Source organism: Channa argus, chromosome 19 (genome assembly GCF_033026475.1).
Source record: "Channa argus isolate prfri chromosome 19, Channa argus male v1.0, whole genome shotgun sequence".
Taxonomy (NCBI): Eukaryota; Metazoa; Chordata; class Actinopteri; order Anabantiformes; family Channidae; genus Channa; species Channa argus.
In genome coordinates this window covers 15,631,647-15,655,206 of record NC_090215.1, presented here as the reverse complement: position 1 = coordinate 15,655,206, position 23,560 = coordinate 15,631,647, and the positions used below count along the sequence as shown (strand labels likewise).

The 23,560-nt window shown below is 39.5% G+C and overlaps 1 protein-coding gene across 1 annotated transcript in view; it reads right to left on the bottom strand.

Annotated features, from left to right (window-relative positions):
• Positions 1-23,560, bottom strand: part of LOC137104686 (protein disulfide-isomerase TMX3-like) — a 33,315-nt gene that overhangs the window by 9,092 nt on the left and 663 nt on the right. Inside the window, exons 3-14 of the mRNA XM_067486267.1 lie at positions 22,758-22,797; positions 21,772-21,895; positions 19,743-19,788; positions 16,839-16,919; positions 16,282-16,381; positions 15,950-16,027; positions 15,494-15,560; positions 11,336-11,434; positions 7,530-7,587; positions 7,257-7,310; positions 3,392-3,448; positions 303-432 (exon numbers count right to left, since the gene is read on the bottom strand). Coding sequence (XP_067342368.1) covers positions 303-432; positions 3,392-3,448; positions 7,257-7,310; positions 7,530-7,587; positions 11,336-11,434; positions 15,494-15,560; positions 15,950-16,027; positions 16,282-16,381; positions 16,839-16,919; positions 19,743-19,788; positions 21,772-21,895; positions 22,758-22,797 — 934 coding nt within the window. The remainder of the gene's footprint in view (positions 1-302; positions 433-3,391; positions 3,449-7,256; positions 7,311-7,529; positions 7,588-11,335; positions 11,435-15,493; positions 15,561-15,949; positions 16,028-16,281; positions 16,382-16,838; positions 16,920-19,742; positions 19,789-21,771; positions 21,896-22,757; positions 22,798-23,560) is intronic.

Here is a 23,560-nt window from a genome sequence, read left to right as displayed (position 1 = left end):
CGATACCGAATCATGTGGAAATCTCAGTGTTTTATTTCGACGACCGAATTACAGGAGATAATCTGTTTAGAAGGGACAGCATTATGAAATCTAAACATGCAGAAAGATTGAAGAAAAACCTCATCTGCGGGAAATATTTTCCACAGAGGACTTAAAATGCAAGGCAATGTGCTTGATTAATGAGGAGTACTGGTGTGATTACAATGGTACAACACAAGGGGATGGGGGGGCTTCACTGTGCTGAATGCATAAACAGAAAGCAGGAAAGCGGGAAACAGGAGGAAAAAGGAGAAGATTTGGACCTGTGCAGAACCATTCAAAATGCTGTTGATGAATTGGACCAGCTGCTCCATGGTCTCGATCGACTCACTGGGCAGAAAGTACTGCTCGTTGGATGTGTTGAGAATGATCACGGAGGGCACAGTCACCTCCCTGACGGAAAAAAAGGAAACAGCTTTTAATCTTCTTAACCTCAGCACCTTGGGCTGCCATTATCAAAGTGTATCGCTAGTGAGGAACAAATTATGGTTTCTTGAAGAACAAATTGTAACACAGAAAATACAATAGTGAGATAAACAAACTCTTTGTACTCAGAGGAAACCAACTTCTCCCATGGGCATTCTTTCAAAGAGGGGATGTTTTTTTCCCACAGAAGATGATGATGCAGCCTGGCCTGTTTCTTTTATGCAAACACTGTGCAACTCTGGGGCTTTATGGGTCTGTGCCGGTCACAGTTAAGGAGACCTTTTACTAATTACTGCTGACAAGTGAATTGCAGGGAATTCAGAGGAAATCAACTCTGCATCCAGGAGGACACATACAAAACCCATTACAAACAAGAGGAACATGCTGAATACACTCATACCCACTTATTTCAACAGATTAGCTGAGGAATTTCAAAACTCAGTGAGATAACAAATAGGGTCGTATAAACAGCCAATCCTTCTTTTACACATCTTGCACAACACCAAAGCCTGGCTTAGATAAGGTACTGTAGTGCTTAGATACACACACACACACACACACACACACACACAGTCCATCACCGTACTGCACTGCCTTCTCGCATCCCTGCGGTGTTACTCAACCCAGCAACAAATTGCTCACACACGCACACGTATCCATCACTGTCCCAATCCACAACCCAGCTGAGATTAGGAGTGCAAACACACACGCCCATGCGGTAGTCCTCAACGCCTCACTACTCTGTCCAGCTGAGAACTGCAAGCACATACTGTATAATGTGCACCACGGAAAGACACATTATGAATGCGTATTTCCATCTGACATTCAGCCCACTCCAACAGATGGCACCCACTTAAAATAAATATGGATTAGCCTATTCACCTCTCTGAGTGGCGTCTACTGGGGGTTTGCCACCCATAGGGAAAGGGTCATATAGTGTACTGTATAGAATTACAACAGGGAAAAAAGCGACATTTAATTTTTCTTTACCAGTGGCTGTTAGGTATGGGTTAGCATTAGCATACAATTTTATTTTCACACTGATTAGAAAAAAAAAATTAAAATATTTTGAAAAATAAACAACTTGTATTTAGGGGACACTTTTGGGAACAAGCAATTAATTGCCAAAGAGAAAAAAAAAAAAAAAAAACACAACAGGATTCTAAAAATGACATTTAGATTGAAAACAATTACCCATTCTGGGTTTTTCATGTTGTTGCTGTTTCTACTAAAGGCCTTAGTAGGGACTGGATCATTATCAGCAGGTTATTAGTTCTTTTCCCCCCCAAGTTTTCTTTTCACTTTTTAATACCAGAAGCCCTTTCTCAGCTTTAATTATTGCAAGCGGACTTAATTAAAAGCTAACTGTAAACTGTGATAATGATTATCACAGTCTGCCTCGGAAACGTACATTTTTAATGCATAAAGCACATAAAACCTGGATGATTATCAGCTGAAATGGATCTGTCCATTTTCAACAACCCTGGTATTTTTCGATAAAAAAAAAAGAGAAAGAAAACAAATGGAAATCCACTTTGTGTATAAGCTGAGACATGGCATTTTTACATGTCAGCTATGTTATGTATACAAATCAAATGGCCTCTGCTTTAGGTTGTAATGCTCTTTCTGGTCATTAGCCGTCTGTGATTACAAGTCTTCCCATTACACAAAGGCTTTTTAGACCTTTTTTTCGCAGCCCACAATGCATTGCATTTAAATGGTTACCAATAATCCTGCATTTAAAGAGGAAGCAGACGCAGCCTCAGACTTGGTGCTCATGTTATGTACACCACTCAGCCACAACATCAAAATGACCTGCTGGTTTTAATGTTTGTCGGTGTGTGTGTGTGTGTGTGTGTGTATTCATGAATGAGTATATGTGCCTCTTGTGAAAGCAGGGGCAGTCTTACGCCAGACGGACACTGCCAGAACACTATAATCACTGTGATGACAGAAAGAGGGATAAAAAGCCATCAGATTTATTTCCATGTCCCTCCTAAGGGAGAGGATTAGTGGACATTGACAGGCCAGCATTTGATTCCTCAAAGGAGGGCAATTAATCCTGTGCTACAGCAGCCAAATTCAGTTCCGCAAAATCCGGCAAAATACATATTGTGTGTACTCACAGAAAATTAGGAAGGCTAATCACCTCTTTTATCCTTAAATATAAACACCGCCAATCTACTCTCGGCCGTGCACAGTGGTTTGCCTGTTGAATAGGGCCGTACTGTCAGTACAACTCCTACCCTAGTCAGTGACACACTTTTAATTGCACAGGACTTAGGAGACCATGTCTGCGCTAAACTCCCTCATTGAAACAATAAAAGTACTGCCATCCATTACGCTCCCAGATTCTCACACGAACATACAGGCAACAATATACAAAAGATATAATTAGCTACTGTACAATGGTAGACACAAAGCAGGCACGCCAACTACTAAAACCCTTCTGGCCTGAAACACTAGTGGAGTTCTAATTAAAAGTGTGGGATGTCAGTTGGAGGGCCTCTCTGAGCATTACACCCCAACAGTCGGCCTCAGCCTGGGCACAAAGATATTGCAACAGGGCTTTCTGCATGATCCTCACCGCTCTTTGACAAGATCTTATTAACACACAAGTGCTATAGGTTTAATGTACGCACAGCCTTAGCCATGAACTTCTTAAATAAGAAGATAAAAGATTTGCGAGAGTGTGGGTGTCTTTGTGTGCCTTTTTATATGCATGTGTGTAATCGCAAGGGGTTAAAATTGTCGAAATGACAGTCCATCGGTGTAATTGACTTCTCCACGAGAGAATATCTAATGGCAGAGGACTGGCATTACAAGTCAACCCAGACCTAGATAAGTAGCTGACAGAAGGTAACATGAGACAGAGTAAGAGGAGGATGACACGAGAAGACAGAGAGGCTGGATTGGAGACACTCACCCCATTATGAGGCTGTTAATGTAGTCATTCCCATCCATGTGGCCAAAATGGAAGTCTCTGGAGATGCAAAACAAATCACTGGCATGAGAATGTGAAACAGTATCACAAACAACACACAATAGATTAAAAAAAGCTCCTTTTCCTGTCTCAATGGACAGCACAACATTACAACAAGCTGGAACAGAAACATTCTTGCACATTAACACACAAATACAAAACCCAAGTTGAATGGAATCACAAGTTCTTGCTTTGAAGCCAGGGATCATTTTTGTGACATGCAGGGGGAAAAAATATGCCCAGAGCTCCTTTGCTGCCTCCTGTTTGTCCTCGTTTTTTTTTTTCACCACAGAAAAATAAAAAATAAAGAAACTCAGGTGATGTAGCTAAACAACGAGGCTGGATGAGAAATTCAATTTGTAACCTATTGTACTTCACTATGTCTGAGCACAGTATATTACTGTGGGTTAGACTAAAGGAGGGGGTTGCACAAGTCCAGGCAAGCTAGAGACAGAGACAGATAGATACAGATATATAGATAGATATAGATACAGCACAGCACATTTTTCCCCTGAGTGCAAAACAATACTGTCTGCACTTATATCAATGACATGCTTATGTAGAGACCAAACTAGAACTATATAATAAATTTAGTGGATACAATATTTAGTCAGCCTGTGTTGTTGATCTTGCTGACAATAGGGGGCCAGACTGGGAATCATGCTCATCAGAAAAACAGCCCGTAACTTTTGCTCTGAAAGCTGCAGCACTTCGAGTTATGGATCCACATGTCAAGCACTGACTCGGATATGGGGGGGGGGGGGTCGGAGGTCCATGGGAATTTTACAGTACACAGGATGTGGAAATCAAATTCCTTTTGCTGTTTTAAAATGTTTTAATAATATGTTGCTCACTGCTTAGAACCTAAATATTTACTTGCCCGTTTCCCAACTGTGTTCAGGTCTTAACTACTAGTGACACTTCTTGGCCAGACCACAGGCCAAGAGGATGAGTAATTTACTGAGAAACATGCCTGTTCTGGGGGGGAAACAAATAAATAAAAAAAATATTTAAAAAAAAAAAAGCTGTGGAGCAATTGTGGATGTTGGCTATTTTCTCAAATGTTCCCACTGGAAGTGAGTAAGTGAACAGTGCAGTTACTACTGTACAAACAACTCCACATTAATGCTTTTATTCTGGATGTGAAGTAAGGCAATTATCTGCTATTAACATATCAACTATGTAATGTGTACAGTGTGTCAATGATGCACTATATTCTTCCCCCAAGTGGCCAAAATTAATAAACTAATGCTGGTCTAAGAACATTTGAAAAAGGGATTATCAATTAGAAAATGGCTGATGTCTCTGTCACCCTAGTAGTGGGATGGGAAGGACCCTGGCTGACAGCATTGCGAGCCAGTACTCACAGATAAGTGAGCTCATTTTTCCCCCAACAAAAATGAATTTCAGACTATAATCAAATAAAAAATGTATAAAAAACACACTGCGACTATAAGTTTGGGGATTTTTAATATTCCATATCCTGATCAGTCATATAGACCCTTCCAGTGGGCTTATGTGGGGGATTTTTCAACTCTTAGCCCTGTATTACTTCGACTTCCAGCAAGGTTTTGTCAAGTCCATTGGTTGTCCATTATTTAATTCCTGCCCACAAAAAATGCCTTGTATTTTATTTAAAGTACGTCTGAGAATTCAAAGCCTGCTGGCGACAAGGATTAGGTGATATGGTCTCATCAAATATAAAGCACTTTCTGTAATTTATCGCAATGTTGTTCCGAATTACGATTTCATTGTGTTACTGTAGAGAATAACATTTTAACACCCATGTTCCCCTAGATTATTTATTCTGTTTTCTCCATGATAACCTTATGCAACAGTAGGTTTTCTGTTCCTGGACACACTGAAAAACACCAAGTGTTTTTGTGGGCAGGAATTGAATAATGGAAAACAGATGGGCATGACAAACCCTTTCAGGAACTACAAGTAATACTAGGCTATAGAGGCTAGAAGAAAAATCACTTATGAAAGCTGTGTGGAAAAAAAAGTTATCAGCACAAAAATTAAAAACATTTGTTTTTGTATATATGGAAAAATGAGCACCCCAATGATATATAGCATAGAAATTGTTGTGAGCCATTTTATCTCCGTGTCTTTAGGTCAGATAAGTGCAAAGGGTGGAGGATAAAGGCGTGCACTGCTGCCCGGCACAGCCTTTTTTCATTCTACCATACGGAGCAAGCAATGGAACAATAGAATATGTGAGAAAGTGAGCGGAGTCAACCAAAATCATAAATCTGCAGCTGTAAAACCAAAACAACAAGCCGAAGACTTCGTAATGCTAAGCGGACATAGGGTTGGGTGAGAATTCCTTAAGGCTTGGACACCACAAGTGATGATTTTAACATGACATAATCAACAATTAATCTATTTCTTTTGAGTCCAAAAATCATTTTAACGGCTTTCTGGGGGTCAATGATTGTCAAAGCTCCCAACAGGCTCCATTCATAGATCACTGGAACTAACTTCTTCTCTTTGTTGCACCAACCTTTTGTGCATCAACTGCTGCATAAACTAAGACAATAATGACTAGTGCAGAGTTTCTACCCTACGCACGCCCACCAACTGACAAGCCTGACTTTACCACAAGTAAAATTCCCGCACATGTACTGTAGGCATGTTCCTCATTTCCACCCACACAAAGACTAGCTCCCTCTCAGATCAAAGATTTGCATTCATTGTTCTGTCAAAGCCCTACAGCTGAATACCACGACATTTATTACTGCATCAAACAGTGTCAGCTCATTCAAATGTCAGTCATCACATGTGATCCGTTGCCTCCACACACACACTGCCTCCACACGCCACCGGGGGCGACACTCAAGCCCCCGACTTCCAATTACAAGCACCATTAAGGTGTACCAGAACAATGCAGGCGGCTCTGATTTCAGTGGGGGGTCTCAAAAGTTTTCAATATAACAGCACTGGGTGGTGTGGCGACATGAAGACAGGGATCTGGAGAGGTAGAAACTGTTTAATCATGGCGTTTTGAGATGCACCACTTAATTCAAAAGCAGAAATCGAACCAATAAAGCAACACGGTCACTGATGGGGATGAGTATGGAACTTAAGCACAGCATCATGATCCAAATGTGACTTCTTCTTTTTTTTTTTTTTTTTCCTGTATTAATCCTTGTGAGAAAATCCCCATGCAGCCTGCATCCTGCTGCACGAACAGAGATAAGGGTCAGCTGCTGAAGGGTGACCTTAGTGCTGATTTTAAAGTCAAGCTTGAGCAGAGCACATATTTGCTTTAACCTGCTGCACAAACACAGCACTTCATTCAGGAGCCCCATGTTAAACATCTGGGTGTCTGCACACTTGCATCATAGCTGTTTTCAATCTTTCCTTACAACCTTAACTGTCTCCTGGAAGCAAAAACAACCACAAAAAACTGTGGAGAAATTCTACATTTTAAGTGCATTTCATTTTGTATTCAGTGCCTTGTTAAATTGGTTCCTCTCCAGTACAAGAGCAGGTCGAACAAGGCAGCACACAAAATAAACATCCCATCTCCAGTTGTTATTGCACAATTGAAGCTGGAGAAAACTGAAAATTACATATTAATACAAGCTGAGTTTTTGACTGACAGCTGAAACGAACACCTATATTTGGAAACTGACATATTGCATAATTACCTTTCTACTGAACGGCAACAAAAATAGACATGCCCTGACAAAAACATAAACCTGCTTGTGAACAGACAGCGTTCCCCAGTGAGTGCACAATCCTAGAATAAATGTATAAATTGGATATTCATCTTTGACCTCATCACATATCCGTGCCTTACCTGTTAAAATGTTCTCTGTATTCCTTCGCCACCCTCTGAATCAAGGTCTTTAATCTAAAAGCAAATGAGAAGAGAGTAAAATACCACATGAGCGGCAGACTAACCTTTTTTTAGCCAAGGCTTGCAATTTGTGGGAAGATCCAGAAAACAACAGCAAGTCTTATCTTGATTTGAAAGTTTTGCACTTAAGTACAAGCATTGTGGTAAGTGTAGGAGTGTACAGGAATAATTCATATAAAGCTAAGCTTTTTTTAATTTCATTGTTCTTTGTACCTGCCACTCTCCTCTGTGGGGTCCTTCTCGTCGATGACTGCAATTGCCACCAATTTGCCTGAGGTGGCAGACGGGGATTACAAATCACAATCACACACACACACAAAAAAAGAAAAAAAAGAGGGTAAGAAGACAATGGCAGGCAGATAAGAGGCTCTGGAGGAGACGTGTCACCTCTCAGCAGGGGAAAAGAAAAGGAAGAGGCACCAAGATCGTTTTATTCATTCATCACTCCAACATTAAGATAGCTTAGGCTTTCTACTTGGTTGAACAAGTGGTCACTTTCTGGTAGAAGAGCTATTTCAGTGCCATTCACAACCCAAACCCACGACATGACAAATAGGACTACAAAAAAAAAAAAAGAAACTGTTATACAACTTAAAAGGTCTGCTATTCAGACTTGTATGGTTTGAGCTAGAAACCCCCCTGCTGTTTGGTGGGGAGTGCCAGCCTGCCCCCTGCTGGTCACTGAAGTGGCAAGTCAAATAAAACAAGAGGCATTTAGATCATGAAAGCATTTTAAAATGTGTGCATGACTTGACTTGGCTAAAGCGCGTGGGAATATTTGTAGACACTACAATGTTCATTTTAACATATCATTGCCAAAATAATTTGGTGTGGACATGTGGCCGCTGGTAGTACATCGGGCACAAGTTTATTTTATGGTTTACTTCGTGTTGTTTCCAGTCTATTTTTAACCACAACCTGTAGAAAGGTGCATAATTAACTCTATAAAGTCTAGAATACAGTCTGGGTGTAGTGTGTAATTAGGTCACTATTATTAGCACAGATCATTGATGCAAGTGAAATAATCACAGTCCTGGATATTAACATTCTTTTTTAAATGAGTACCATCAGTCACCCTTTCTAAAGGCTTTATTAGTTATAACTATTACCAAAAATGATTTAAAATCCCTTTGCCAAGTATGTCCAGAGCACAGGCTCAAAGGATGATTGAGATGTGGTGGCGGTGCAAACATTTTTCCTCTTAACCATCAAGACCAGATCAACAATCAGACTATCAAGTTTGCAATACTAAGAGTATTGGCTAAGTACTCAAATGTTCCCTGCAGAAATGTGTGAGGGTCCTTTGTATTCCTTCAAGTTATAAATAATTTATTGGTCAGTGAACACATGGAATTCCTAGGTATCAGGAAAATCGTTTTATAATCTTAAAAAGAAATGTTGCAATCTTTTCACATTCTATTACACTGACAACAAAACCAGTAATGTAACAAACCGCATCAACAAAGAGTTTTAAACATGAACATAACATCTGCAGTTGTCCAGATTCTCTTTATTTAGAAAATTAAAGGTAAATTATTTTTTTTTAAATAATAAGCTAAAGAGCTTAAAAATAGTTCAGGTGTCATGCTGGAGGAAAATTAAAACCTGTAAAATAAGATTGTTTTTAAATCTGGCAACCTAGTGGTTGTATTAGGATTTATGACTGATTTAGCTGTAGTAACCTATGATAATACTGCAAAAATATATACATTTTTCCTGCATCACCATTCAGACTGAATGTCGTTCATTTGTACATTATTTTCTACCATTGTTGCAGTTCAGTTATTAATTCAACACTTCCTTCGGAGAGTCTCTTTATTACTAAGGACAGCACAGACTTCCTCAGGCATAGCTCACTGAAAACTCATTAAGACATCTTTACCGGTTTCTCAGCCTGCTACTCTCTGGCATCAAATCTCCCCCTTGTGGATTCAGGTGTTGAAACTGGAATGCAGAATTAACTGATGTTGCTTTTTCCAGCTTCACCCTCCAAACTGAGAGGATAATTCAAGCTCTTCGCTCATTGTGAGTTGATTACAGTGACGTCGAGGTTACGATTTCAATAAATATATATCATTTAACAAATGCAGGTAAAGATCCACCCAGCGTGTCACAGTTTAGGACCAGAATGAAGATGTTATTCTGAAGCCTGGATTGCTCATACACTTTATACCCGTAAGGCTGAAGGCCTTCAAGTTCAGGATCAGCTTGTAAAAGCTTAAAGAAAAAGCTATTAGTTCAAGTGAAGTGACGTAATCAAATTTGTAAGACATCCACCCAGCAACCAGATTTCCCGAAAACTGCTCAATCACACTCAGGCTGAAAGAGCCCATTTTCTAAATCACTGTTTTGGCAACTGCGTTGTTTATCCAGCTGACGTTGTTTACTGACTATCTGAGAGTCTCAATCCAGTAATGTTAAGCAGCACGTCTGATGTTTATGGGTCAAATTCAGAAAAGTTTCATTTGTTTGGCTCAGTTGTTGCTAACAGGATGCAGGGCACTTACTGCTTAAAATTGGGTTGTTTGTATTGCAGGTATCAGACATACTATTCATTTTACAGCCTTCCAATATTTCTGGACATCATAAAGAAAACAAAATTATTATGCTGTGAATCTGTGAAATTGATTTTCAATTGCTTAACAACCCTGGTCGCTTCATTGATGCTGTCCCTCGAGTTGACCCATAAAAGGATTGAAAGAACCACTTCATGCAATTCATTGATTTTGGTTACAGAGGGATTTAAACATGGGTCTCACGTTTTGTGTCCGTAGAACTTACAATATGTGGGATGGGGCTTGAAGTATATGAAATACTAATATAAATTATTATAAATTATACTTGAAATGACTGAAATGCCTTTAGAGACTAGGCTTAATTGTGGAGGATTGCAGGCGTGTGCAGGGGTTTATGCCACTTTCCACAACAAGCATCTTACACCGTTTTCATAAATCCATTTCAACAGAAACTCCAATAGGTTATTTTTACAGACTGAAGCCACAGACGATGTCGTCTTTAATCAGTCACACACAATTAAGATGCTTTAGCAACTATTTTGTCTGCAAAATTACAAATGCAAAGCAGCAAATTTGGCATAAATGGGCTGAAAACTGAATGTAAGCAGGGACAAATGTAAGTAACATCCAACCGCTGAGCGTCACTGATCTCAGTAAACTCCACATGAAGAGGTAAAGTACTGTATCTAATATTAGAAAGCACAGCCTTCCCTGCAAAGAACATCAATTTGCTGCTGTTTAACAGACAGTATGTATTTCAGTCTCGAGCTTAAATTTCCCTTGGGAGAGAAAGAAAATGTACATCTGAGAAGATTACAGCACCACGGTCTATCTAGTAGGAAGAGATGCTCTTTTCTATAATAGCCCCAATACGCAATTAAAGCTGAATTTTTTAAAAGTGACCCTTGACAAGATCACCCCTAAAAAGTTGGGTTTTTAATTAGAAAGTCACCATGTGGTAGATTGGATATCGAGGGGTGGGACACTAAACATGAGGCCTTGTAGTGCAAAGTAGAATGAAGTAAACAGGGTAATTTACACTATTATGCTGATGCAATTTAAATAGTATATCACGCTAAAGTCTTTAATTTAAAAACTTCTATTGATTTTGATGTGATAGTCTTTAATATTCAAAAGGTCAGAAATTTCAAATCAGCTCTGGAAGTTACACAACTCTTGCTCACAATGAATGGGGGTGGTGTGTATGGACAAAACATATGCTTTTTAGATATCACCTTGGACATAGAAACCAGAGGTAGACGTTTTTCAATGCTAAACCGGTCTTTAAAAATATTTAGCTGACTGATAATGAAAATTATAGTTTAGCCTTAAAGTCAGACTACAGCTATGTAATGTGACCACTACATAAGTTGCTTACTTGGAACATGTCATGATTGGGTACATTTTGAGAAGTAATACCCATAAAAACATGGGAAAAAAAAAAAACATTCAAAAATGCTACTCGGGAAATATTTTTCATGAAAAATCCTATGCATACGCCACCTGTTTCTCCTAGCTCATACAGCGTAAAGCCATCGATCTGCAGGTATCCTTGGAAGCGCTCCTTGTTTACCCACGATGACAAACTACCCTCTTCATACTCTGCAACACAGAAAGGAAAAATCTTTTAGGAGGAGAAGCACAAAAAAAGCCTATCGACATTCAGCACACAAGCTGTCTATATTAAAAGCATAGCACAACAGTTTTTTGATAGCAGGATTGTAAGAAGATCACAGTGTTTACCACCTGTACTCTCTCTGGGGAATAAAGAGCCGGGCACAAGCTGAGAATGCATAGACGGAGGTCAGCTAAAGACTGAACAGAAACTGTTCTGACAGGGGGCTGTCTCGGGGTTAAGTAGTCAGAGCCGGCCATTTTGGGTCTGAAATGGCACAATGGGCCGTGACACAGAGTGAGCTGACTGAAAATCAATCCAGACAAAAACAATCAACAGAATCTGTTTAATTGTCAAGGCATAAATTAAATAGTATTCTACTCAGGCAGACTTGTCCACAATAATCGCGTTGCAAATGGTTAATATGCCATTTATCAAAGATCTGGTTGTCAAGAGTCTTTAAAAAAAAAAAAAAAAAAAAACGGTTAATTTCTTTCACAATAGACACTTTTTTTAATGGGATTCTGGCTCATCCGACCTCATTTTCACAGCCATTATGCTTCTCTGTCTTAGGAAAGAAAAAAGAAAAAGAAACACATTTGGTTTGTAAATGAATCTCCACACTTAGGTACATTCATTTTCAAGACACAGCTTTGGCAGATTTTTACACATTTGGAATGAATGCATAATTCAACAGATGCATCGGGAAGAAAGAAAAAAAAAAACAACAACACAAAAACACAAAAAGTGCAACAAACAAATGAAAAAATAAAAGAAGCAAAATAAAGGATTGCTTGCTGATTGAGAACCACATGTTGTTGCTACCCTAACATCTGGAGGCAACATGAAAACGGGACCCAGAGTCTGTCCCTCGGGGGTATAAATAGGGTATAACTCAGCTGCTTAAACAACACTGTTTTCTCCAGCTGAGAGGTTACAGGATGCTCTTAATTGATGTCAAATTTAACAAGGACCTCATTATGACATGTTAATAAGTTATCGTGACCTTTCTGCTACCATTACAGTAATTACAAGAACACTGATGAGTTTTACATGGTTCTTAAGCTGCAGCGCCCCAGAGGAGCCGGGAGCACAATACAGAACATGACAACCTAAAACTTGGAACAGGCTTTTAAAACCCCAAGGTCATAGCTTATAGTAAATCAAAATGTCCTCAATGCAATGCAGCTTATTTCTCAGTGCCGCAGAGCAGTGTCGTTGTTAAGGCTGCTGACTCAGTTAGTCTGGTAGACATTCCACTGAGTTCTTTCCACAGATGTTCCTTGCTTTATAAGCAGCATGCAGCTGCCGAGCTCGCCTCTTCCAGAAACTGGAGAGAGAGAGAGAAAGATCGCTGAAGGCCCTGTACTGGGATCACACAGCCTGATGAACCTCTGCACCGACCGAACCTGCTTCACCTTGAAACAAATTAGAGCTGCTCTCTTCCTGGGCGCCAGCCTCGCAATCTCCATACTGCCCTACAGGAGCCTGTCAGCCCACAGTTCACACAGCGGGAGACAAGAAAGAAAGATGAGGGGCAGGAGGGGGAATAACAACAGACAGCGGGTAGAGTGAGGATGATCTAGTGTCAGAGTGTTGAGCAGACAGACGAGGCAGCTTTGACACATTTCAAGGATGAAGGTTAATGGCCTAAAAGACCTCCAAGACAATGCAAATAGCACTGAAACAAAACCTGAGGGACCAACATAGAAGATAGGTAGAGAAAATATGTTATATTGTTAAAGTTACCTTAAAGTTGTTGAAAGACTGATAGCATATTAACACTGACAACTAACCAACAGAGAATATAGTTAAGTTATTGCATTTTTCATAAGCACCACATCCACGCTGACCTTGTCGTCTTTGCCGATTCAAATAACCGAACAAATGAATACTGTCCACGTGTGCCATCACCAAATGTCCTCGGTGTGTTATCCCCTTCACAAGTGCCCCCTCATCTTGTCAACACATTTGTGGACTGCCACTTAGGTGCTTCCAATGCACACATGCAAAGTAGCTCTGACTCACAAGTGGGAGCGTTATGAAGAGGTCAAAGTCATTAAACACTGAAACCACACAAAGCCTTAAGTGAAGTGTCTGACTATTAAATTAGTGCGCATCAACACTCAATAACATGCTTGAAACATTTATAAATACCATCCTTTGTGCATTAACATACATTCTAATTATATCTGTTTTCGTACAGCACCAACATGGAGGCGTATAATTTTCATGATCAAAACAACTTAATACTTTAAGCGAAGTAACATTCCAGACCTGTACAGCAGTGAGTAATTAAATATGTATGAGCTCGACATGCTGTACTATATTTTAACAGCACTTTTCAAAAGAGATGCCACTGTTTGTGATGTGTACTAAAGCTCACCAACAGTGTGTCAAATATCATTTTACACAGACGGGGAGGCTGCATTTGGACAGCACAGCATTGCTCAGTAACACCCATTTTTTAAGGAAAATTACCAGACAGACCTGAGACTGGTACATGCGAATGTGCTGTAAATTATTTGCATTTTGACTCAGTATCTTCACAAAATGCAAACAAAAAAACAAATGCCAGACGGAGGGATGATAAAGTTGCTTATATACACTCACACTTAGAAACACCAGCCTGTGTAGCTGAACGATAAAAAACACAGCTCATATAAATATATGCTTGTTATATATCCACTGTCTAGAATCTAAGTCATAGTCAGTCATAAAACAGTGTCACTCTGTGCCTACGCAAATGTGTTTCAGAAGTTTAGCCAAATAACATTTGATAAAACATTTGAGAGAACAGCATGCAAAATAAATGTAATAGAAAAGGTGCCTCTTCCCTAATCCAACATCCAGTCAGTGGTTTTTCCAGCACAAACTGAGAAACACGCCACAGCACAGCTGGACAGTAACCAGATGCCGGAGAACCACAGGTGGTAAAAAAGAAAAACCAGGCAATTTTTTTTCTCTGATGCAGAGTGGAGACGTTTCTTATTGTAAGTGCTTAATGAGCTACAGTCTTACAATAGCCCATAATTCTTCCAAAATCACAAAAGGCTTGAAAGGAGAAATACAACATCTTGGGAAGAACACGTACACGCGGTCATTTTGCTGTGCAGCTCTCCTTCTCAGTCCTTGACAGGCTTAATACGGCGTCACCATGGCAATGCTACACATTCACCACATCCTCCGTATCAGGGTCCTGGAGGACTCTGCAGAGTGTGGAGTTTTTGTCATCAACATCTACTGTGGCGAACCTCTTTTGCTGCAGTACTGGCGGGGGAAGCCTGCCTTTCGGAACAGTCAGGTGGAGCAGACGGATGTCAACTTTCAGAAGGCGGCAGAGATGTATTTTGTTCTACGGGCACTTCACCGTGCCCCAAAGGTGCCCAACAGCCACTACTGGGGCCCGTTTGTATTGGCATTGTGTCTCGATGCTGTTCGCTTCCGCTTTCGGCTCCCAGCCAAAGCCCATAGAGGCAGCATAATACAAGAAATCATAGAGGAATGCGGTGAACTGACATTGTTGCGATGAAAAATTCAGCTGCGGAGAAGAGGACCTCCTCAAAACTTTGTGTCCAATGTGATTTTTTTTTTTGGCTGAGACTTGACATTCGCTTAAGGGTTTCAATTCGTGGCTTTGTTCAACTGTATATACAGGACCAGCTCTGCACCAGTTTCCTTGGCCTAAACTGTGGTCTCTCACACCCATGCAGGCATTTTCATCCACCCTGGACTGCTATGTGTGTCCGCCCACAGACAAACCAACACAACATCCCTGGCCTCACCACACACACAATGGTGCGCGGATCCCTGCGTGCTTTGTGATGGGTCAGGAACACCAAACCTCGGTGTGGTGAGGAAGAAGAAAGAACAGCAGCAAGGACAGGAAAACGTAAGGAGTATTGGCTCCAGTTATCGGGATCATACAAGAGGAAGAAACAGACAGTGGACAGCATGGCAGCCTACTGGCCCGGTATATGCTAGACTAAGAGATGAAAACTTACCCGAGACAAGAGCACATGCAGACGAGCAAATAGAGTACTCACCATCATAGGTAAAGTAGGTTCCATCCTTAAAGACTACAACTGCAGGAAGTTCTGGCAAAGTTACTGACTGGTGAAAACACACACACAAAAAAAAATTCAATTTCAAACCAGCTTCCATTAATCATCTTTAATGTCTGATTGTTTGTGCACCTGCAAAATATAGGACAAGACTGTTAGCAGTGGGGAACTGCAGGAAATTGTGAATCTTAGATCCCTCTTTGCATAAGCCAAGAAATAGCATTAAAAGCCTGGTATCAGTAAATGCAGTTTTTAGGACAATAACTATGCTAAACACGTGAACTGATTTACTTCAATATACAAAATTAGCAAGTACAGAAAATGTATGCAAAATACTGACAACACAAAAAAATAAAAGTCTCATTTTGTTATGTTTCTGAAATGCATTACTTTTTTTTCTTCAAAAGATAAAATAAAGATGCATATTTAAAGACTTACCTCTGGCAAGGCTTCCTCTGAAGCCGAGAAGAAATAGGTATAGACAATGAGCTCAGAGGCTACGTCGTTGTACTTCTCCTGCAATGGCAAATCGGTCTTTGAGTATTTACACAGCCTTTCAGTAAATAGTGCTCAACAGCTATAAAGGATGAGTAACTACAAGCTTTTACACACATTCAGTGTTTGTTAAAATATATTACGGCATCAGCTGAGTGGCGTTTCTATCATTCAATCAATAGGAGTTTCAGCATTGTGACAGCTCCGAGGAAGCTGGGTACTTAGAATAAAAGAGCAGTTATGATTCATGTCTGTGTGGCATAAATGGTGCTTACTTTGAGGGGAGACACCCCGCCGACATACACAAAAAGCACATCATGTCGATTCATCATGTGCTCAAACATCTGCTTGCTGGGAAGTGCCCGGACAGCCGGTCTGGAGAAATAACATCCACAGACATTAGGCTATTTCAATGAGAATTTAAATGTAAACTAAAACAGCACTAAATTTACACACTGATATAATAATTAAAAAAAAAAAAAAAATCCAACAATTCTCTTCTTGATTTGTGTGCTATTGGCACCACCCAGTGGCGATTCAACAATTTGCAACACTGAAGACAAATCAGAGCCAAGCTTTTGATAAAGCCCTCTGTCAAGGATCTAGCTTGATTTCCCCCAAGGAGGAGAAAATCTGTCAAGCTCAGTTGATACAGTGGTTTAAACTGGAGTAACACAGGCAGAAATCCACCGAGCTACGAACCAAAGATGGCCTGCACTGGTAAGCCTGCTTGGATGTTTCTTTTAGCGTGTGTTCCAGTGAAATGATGAAAGTGCCTCTCTTTTATCAGTTTTATTTCTTTACCAAGTGGTGATTGGAGGTTGTGACTTACCCGGCCACCCTGTTTGCAAACTCTACAATATCGTCCTTAGTTCTTGGTCCTTTGTAGTTATAGGCAAGGTCCCCCTTTAACCTGAGGAGAAATGGGAACAAAAGTGAAAGGCTCATAATTTTATAGAAACGAACTGCATTGTCATGCATTGACTCAAGATTACACAATGGTTTCCCAATGTCGGGTCACAGAATGTTTTATTATGAGCTGCACAAATGTTCAAATGCCAGTGCAATGGATGGATTAGTGAACCCAAGAGATCAGTGGGCCCAAGGGGGCTCACAGGGCTCAGTTAAAAATATAATATGACCACAAAGAGACAAAGCTAACAACAACAACAAAACAGATAAACAAAATGCCCAGAATTATAAACAAAATGATTAATCAGACAGAAAACTACCAAAAACCGACATGTAATACGTATAGACACATAACCATTTGTGAATTCCAACACAAATGACCAAAAAAAATCCCAAATATGCAAAACACAGACCATAAACCCCAAAAAGTAACGAAAAGCCAACACAACCAACACAATCCTTCCCATTTTCCAAAAGTCCATCACTCACCATTGGAGTAGGCTATAAAGCAAAAAAGCTTGTGACAAAATGTGCATGATATTGCTGCCATCAAATTCAAAGTGAGGTCATATTTTCCATGAAATGGTAAAATGTCTCAGTTTCAACACCCGATATGTTGTTTAAGTTCTAATGTGAATAAAATATGGGTTGATGAGATTTGCAATTCTGTTTTTATTTAAGTTTTACACATCATACCAACTTTTTTTTAATTGGGGCTTCAGTGTCCCGTTATTAGCAGACAGAACTGGAACCCACTGCAGCCTGCTGTTGTACTCCATCCGTTCAAAGGTTCAACATGCACCTTCAGAGAGGCTCAACTGGATACCAAAGTAGTAACGCTTTTTCTTTTTTTTTTTTTTTTTTTTACAATCTGTACTGTCATCTTGAACCAGTCTATCCATTCTCCTCTGGCCTCTTCAATTAAATAGACATATATGGTCAAAGTGCTCCTGGTTTTTCCTGAGGAGACTTTTTGGTGAAAATCCCAGTAGATAAGCAGAACCACAATGACTGCGTTCACACGCTCTCAAGTAACCACGTTATTCAGGGAAACAAATTTTCCCAGATTTTAACTGTGCACTGATAGAAATTGAGTGACAACGCAAGGGGAGAGACAGGAAAAGAGACACACAGCTTACATGGCAGTTAAGAAATTAGCCTTGTGCATGTTTGGCACCAACAATCATTGAACCAAAGTTACTAACTTTTCTTCCCCATTATGATTCTTGGTCTGAACAACTACTCTTGATCGAGCCTGTGGGCATTAATGCTAAATGTTTGGCTGAACCTATTTTTATTAAGCAAATGGATCACTGCAAACTTTAAAGCTTTGGATTTTGTATTGTTAGTCAACAAAATAAGGTATTCATGGAAGTCTACGGGGCTCTCAAAACCAGTTCTAGGTAATTCTTACACTTGTAGATAATTATTTAAACAAAACATTAATAATGAAAATAATCAATAGAGGCAGCCTTACTTTCACCCATTAAAGACAGCATTTCCATGGCAAATTCACAAATCTCGAGTCTATGTCTAACAGCTGAGCGTGGTAACAACAACCTGTCTCTGACAGTGCTTACTCTGAAACAACAAATCTATCAAAAAAAAAAAAAAAATCCTTTGCCCTAGAGGTCAACTTAATCTGAACCAACGCACCAGTGTTTTTAAAAAACAAAAAAATAAACTTTTCCTAATTGAGTTTCAGCCAAGGAAACTGCTCGACTGAAGCTCCTACAACAAGCAGAATGCATTAAGGATTGCTAAGGTTGCGTCAGCCCACGGGGCTTAATGAACTCAGGGGGAAACAGTACTCTAAATCAAGTCTCCTTCTGTCTCCGGGGGAGGTATCTTGTGTTCTTCGACGGATATTTCATCACTTGCTTGGTTTAATGTTATGAACCCTGCCGTGATCCTGTGGCAGTTTCCCAAATGAGCTTGATGAAACTAAATGGGGAACCCATTATGGCAGTGTGAAGATAAATGATTCTGCTTCAAATATATGGAGGAAACGCCGCATGTGTAGGATGATCATTTCTCTCAAGTCAACATGAGCTCTGCTTTTGAGCAGCTGGCGGCTACCTAAAATCAGTAATTTCATCTGCATTTTGAGAAATAAAAAGTAATAAGTTACTTGAAGAGTATTGGATGAAATCATTCACGGCTGGAAAAACAAATCGCACAGAAAACATTTGTTGATCTACAGATCACACGGGAAATTGAAGTGATTTTGGAGGCATACATGAGAAAAGTAAAACATAACCAAGAGGCAACTTTAAATTGCTAAAAGAAATGTATAAATCACAGCACCCAAGAGAAATGAATCTACAGTAATAACATTTAAGCTAAAAAGGTGTGAACAGAGTTTGTCACTTAGTTGTGCATTAAGGAAGCAGCAACAACACCTCGTTCTCTCCTGAGAAAGCCATCTAAGCGAAGCTCAGCAGGCCAAACCTCAAGGGAAAAATCAACAGCACAAAAAAGAATCCTGATAATAACACAATGTTAACTTAGGAAAAAGACACAAGGGGGGAAAGTGGTAACAGTATAACACCTACATTTAATGACACCACTTACAGCTTTAAAAAAAAAAAGGCAACATACCTTAAATTAAGAAACTTTAAAAGTGTATTGGACTAACTGTCATTAAATTACCTTTCTCTTTAGGTCCACATAAATTTAAATAAGCCTATGATTTCCCTTCTATTGATGTGTGTGTTAGCAAGACAACAGTCAAAATAAGTGGCGTCTAATTTTGAAAATGTTCAATTTAAGCCATGCTGGGTTGAAAGAGACCTTTAGTACAAATCATAAGAGTAATACTTACAGTTTAATTGTGGGGTAACCTCGTACGCCAAACTCTGATGCCATTCCTGCAATTCAGAAAACAATCCTAAGGTCTCACAAATAAGATAAATGCAGAGGAATATCTTTTTCTTAGAGCTTTAAATATCCTGCTGTCATATTCAGGGGATATAGCCAGCCGGGCTTGTTACTTTCATACAGAGGTAGACGAAACTAAACTAAATGGTTTTAGTAGAAGCCTTGTATATTTAACAAAGAGATAATCACTGTGATAAAAGTCTAATGTTCATTTAAGTTTCAACATGAATCAATTAGGCATCAGGATGTTAAGCTAGTCCTATTTTAAAAACCCAGTGGAACAGCAATACAATTTCATTTAAGGTACAGTCACTTACAGAGACAACACATTAAGAATATATTACAAATCCAACCCAACATCTCTATTGAGTCTACTAGCCAGAATAGGAGCAATGCCTAGTTTACACCGGACTCAGGCTCATTTTTTTCCACTTATAAGAGCAGACAATTCCTTTTTCCTCATGCTGTCAAGAGTCCTTTACATGTATTTGGCAGACTCATCGTAGACTGCAGCTTTTATCTAACCAATCTAACCACTACCACGACTTCATGTTGACCTGCCTCAGGACTAACGAGCTAATTAAGGTCGGAGAGCTTTCACATCTGTTAGGGTGCCCAAATGTTTACGCATGCCATAATGATGGTACTACTAAAACCCATGGGTTTACTTTGTCATTATGAGTTTTTGAGTGTAGACTGAATCCAACTTCAAAAACTGAGTCAAATAAAATGATAATTTTCTGAAGGCATCTTACATGCACAGCAATAATTGGAGTGCTGAATTCACATCTTAAGAGTTGATGTCACATCCCAAAGAGTAATGTTTTTCAGTGTTGGAGTGATTTAATACAGGTAATCCCATCAGTTAATTCCTCTTAATTAAAAACTTCTTAGAGATGTAATTAAAATGAACCCACTGCTTGAATTGGACATGTCGGTGCCATTAATCTTCTCTCCTGCAATTTGAACGTTTCGTGAAGTGATACAAAACTTCACGATGTGCTTTTGCCTCACAACTTGAAGGTCTGTGGCTTTTCTGAGTTTGACTTTTTCCAGGAAAACATATAAAGTAACACTACCCATAACAGTAAAAATACGAAATCCCTTTCAGTGACTTTCCCACAATTTTGGGAGTTATACAGGTACTACGGTTGAACTCTTTTGAAAATGTTAATTTACTCTCTCTGTGGTTCAGTTGGTAAGAGAGTCGTCCACGGACCACAGGGTCAGTGGTTCAATCCCTCGGTCCCGGCTACATGTCGAAGTGTGTCTGGGCAAGACACTGAACCCCTTACAGCCCATTCCCATCCCCAGCTAGGCAGTGTTGGTTCAAACCCGGCGGAAATTGGGGGGGGTTGCTTCAGGAAGGGCATCCGGCATTAAAACTGTGCCAACATCAACATGCGGATGATGATCCCCTGCGGCGACCCTGAACTCACTGGATAAGTCAAAAGGACAAAAGAAAAATTCTACACTGTACTTTTTGCTGAATGGATTAGTTTCAAACCACGTCTACAAAGAAAGCCTTCCAGGTTCAGTCAGTTTTCCTATTTATGCATATATTAACTTTTTAATCTATTTTCCTATGTTTGCGTGTAAGAAAATTGACTGTGTATTAGCCTCTGAGCGCTTTCAAAACCAAGATGACCTACACTTTACAATGTACCTGCACACTGTTTGTGTAGAGACATGGCAAAAGTCAGTCTATTTATTTTACAGAAGATCATGGTATTTTGGTTAGTGCATTCAAATTGTTGTTTTTCCGCTTAACAAGTGCTTTAAAAAGACTAGAAAATACTTTAAATTTACACAACAAATACAAACAAAAACGAATAAAAAGAAGAAGAGAGTCTTTTACATACAGAACATCCCTATGTTACAGTATCTGACAACAGTCAGTTAGGTTTAATTGTCACCCGGGGACACACATAAGCAGCCAGGGAAAACATTTAAATGCTTCAACCTTTGCTCACCAGAGTAAGCAGTGGCATCCATCTTTCCCACACGGACTGGCGACCCAGAGGTCTTCAGCTCAGCTCCCACCTCCTGCCATATTGGCTCTAGTTTTTTACAGTAACCGCACCATGGAGCATAGAACTGAAAAGGCAAAGAGAAGAAGCTACAAAGTATGAAAAAAGCAAACAAAATGTAACATTATAAGTTGCTCTTTATTGTTTGGAATTAAATGGATTTAAATTACTGTCTTGTTTCTAAATTAGGTTATACTGAATAAAATTCTATTGTTTTCTTCCCCAGGAGCTTTCTTTGAATGGTTATTACCAATGTGTGTACTATTTTTTTTTCAAAATGACAACAGTGTATTGACAACACGTGAATTACGTTTATAGCTGTAGTTTGTACTTTACGGTCTTGCTTGCTAGTTATGAGGTTTACTATGCACAAACTTTTGTGGTGACTTAAATCTGAATAATTATTTTTTGTTTTATGCCACCTGGGGCATTGTTAGTCCACAAAAATCTAACAGAAAAAGAAGCCTCACAAGCTTCATCTGCATTTGTGTTTCGAATCACCTAATGAGCATCATACAAACATTTACACTCTTTTTAGCTTTGTGTCCATTTTGTGCATTTTGGTGTTAAGGGATGTTTGTGCTGCTGGCAACAGAAGCACTGTGTTCTGCGAGGCCAAAGTAGCAGTGAAAGTGGCTTTGACTGCTTGAGCTATATAGACACAGACACAAACTCTGATATAAACCCCTCCAAGCCCCCCAGCTTTGCCTGGCACGCATGACTTCTCATTAACTAATCACAATCAGGGACAGGCTAAACACCCCTTCCACCCCCCACTGTCTGACATCCCATTCTGCTATTGCTGATACTTCCGCAAGGGATGATCGAGACAGTGGTGGGCTGGAAATAAAGCATAGCTGAATGGCCCTAGACTGGTTTTTGTGTGTGTGTGTCCATTTGTGTGGGTGTGTGGGAGAGTACCAACTTACATCCACCAGCCAGATGTCATTCACTCTGGTGTCTTTAAATCTATCAGAAATAAAAACAGCAATAATAAAAATTACAAATGTTATAATAATTCAGTGGATATTAGAAAATGTTCATCATATGAGACTGTAATTACTGCATGCTAACTGATGTAGATTATAATAGGGGCCAATATATTTCTCATCACCCCTGTCAAATTATACAGCGCTTCTGATGTTTCTGTTTCTGCAGGTCATAGGATTATTAATAGAAATTAAAATGTGTGCTAAAATACTGCTTACTTGTTAAAGCACCAGTAATAATATTTCAAAATTATAATAATCTGTTCATTTGGCAGTTTATCTAATACAACAGTCACGCAACGTATCCTCCCTTTGTAAAGATGATAATGTTCAGTTTTTGCTGAAACAGTAAATTCAGCGCTGGGATCATTTTGAAGCTATTATTCTCTTAAACTGCATTGTGCATCATGTGGTGTGTGTTTCTGTTATTTTGCCCACCCCATTTACTGTATATAAATGAGTTACCTCTCTATACATTGCAGTACAATTGAACAACACCAGCCAATGCTTACCTAATAAACAGCCAGCTGAATAAATTAAAATGAACAATAAAATACCCTGAAATTGGCTTTTAACAATTTAAGTGCACGTTGTGGAAAATACTTATGGCGAACACACGATTGCCTGATTTTCAATACTTTGCTATTTTCCACATAATGATGTAGTTTGAGAATAAGTAAAAGGTGCAAGTACCTGTAGTACATAATTGTGTGCTTTTCTTTTTGCCTGTGTGGCCTGTAAAA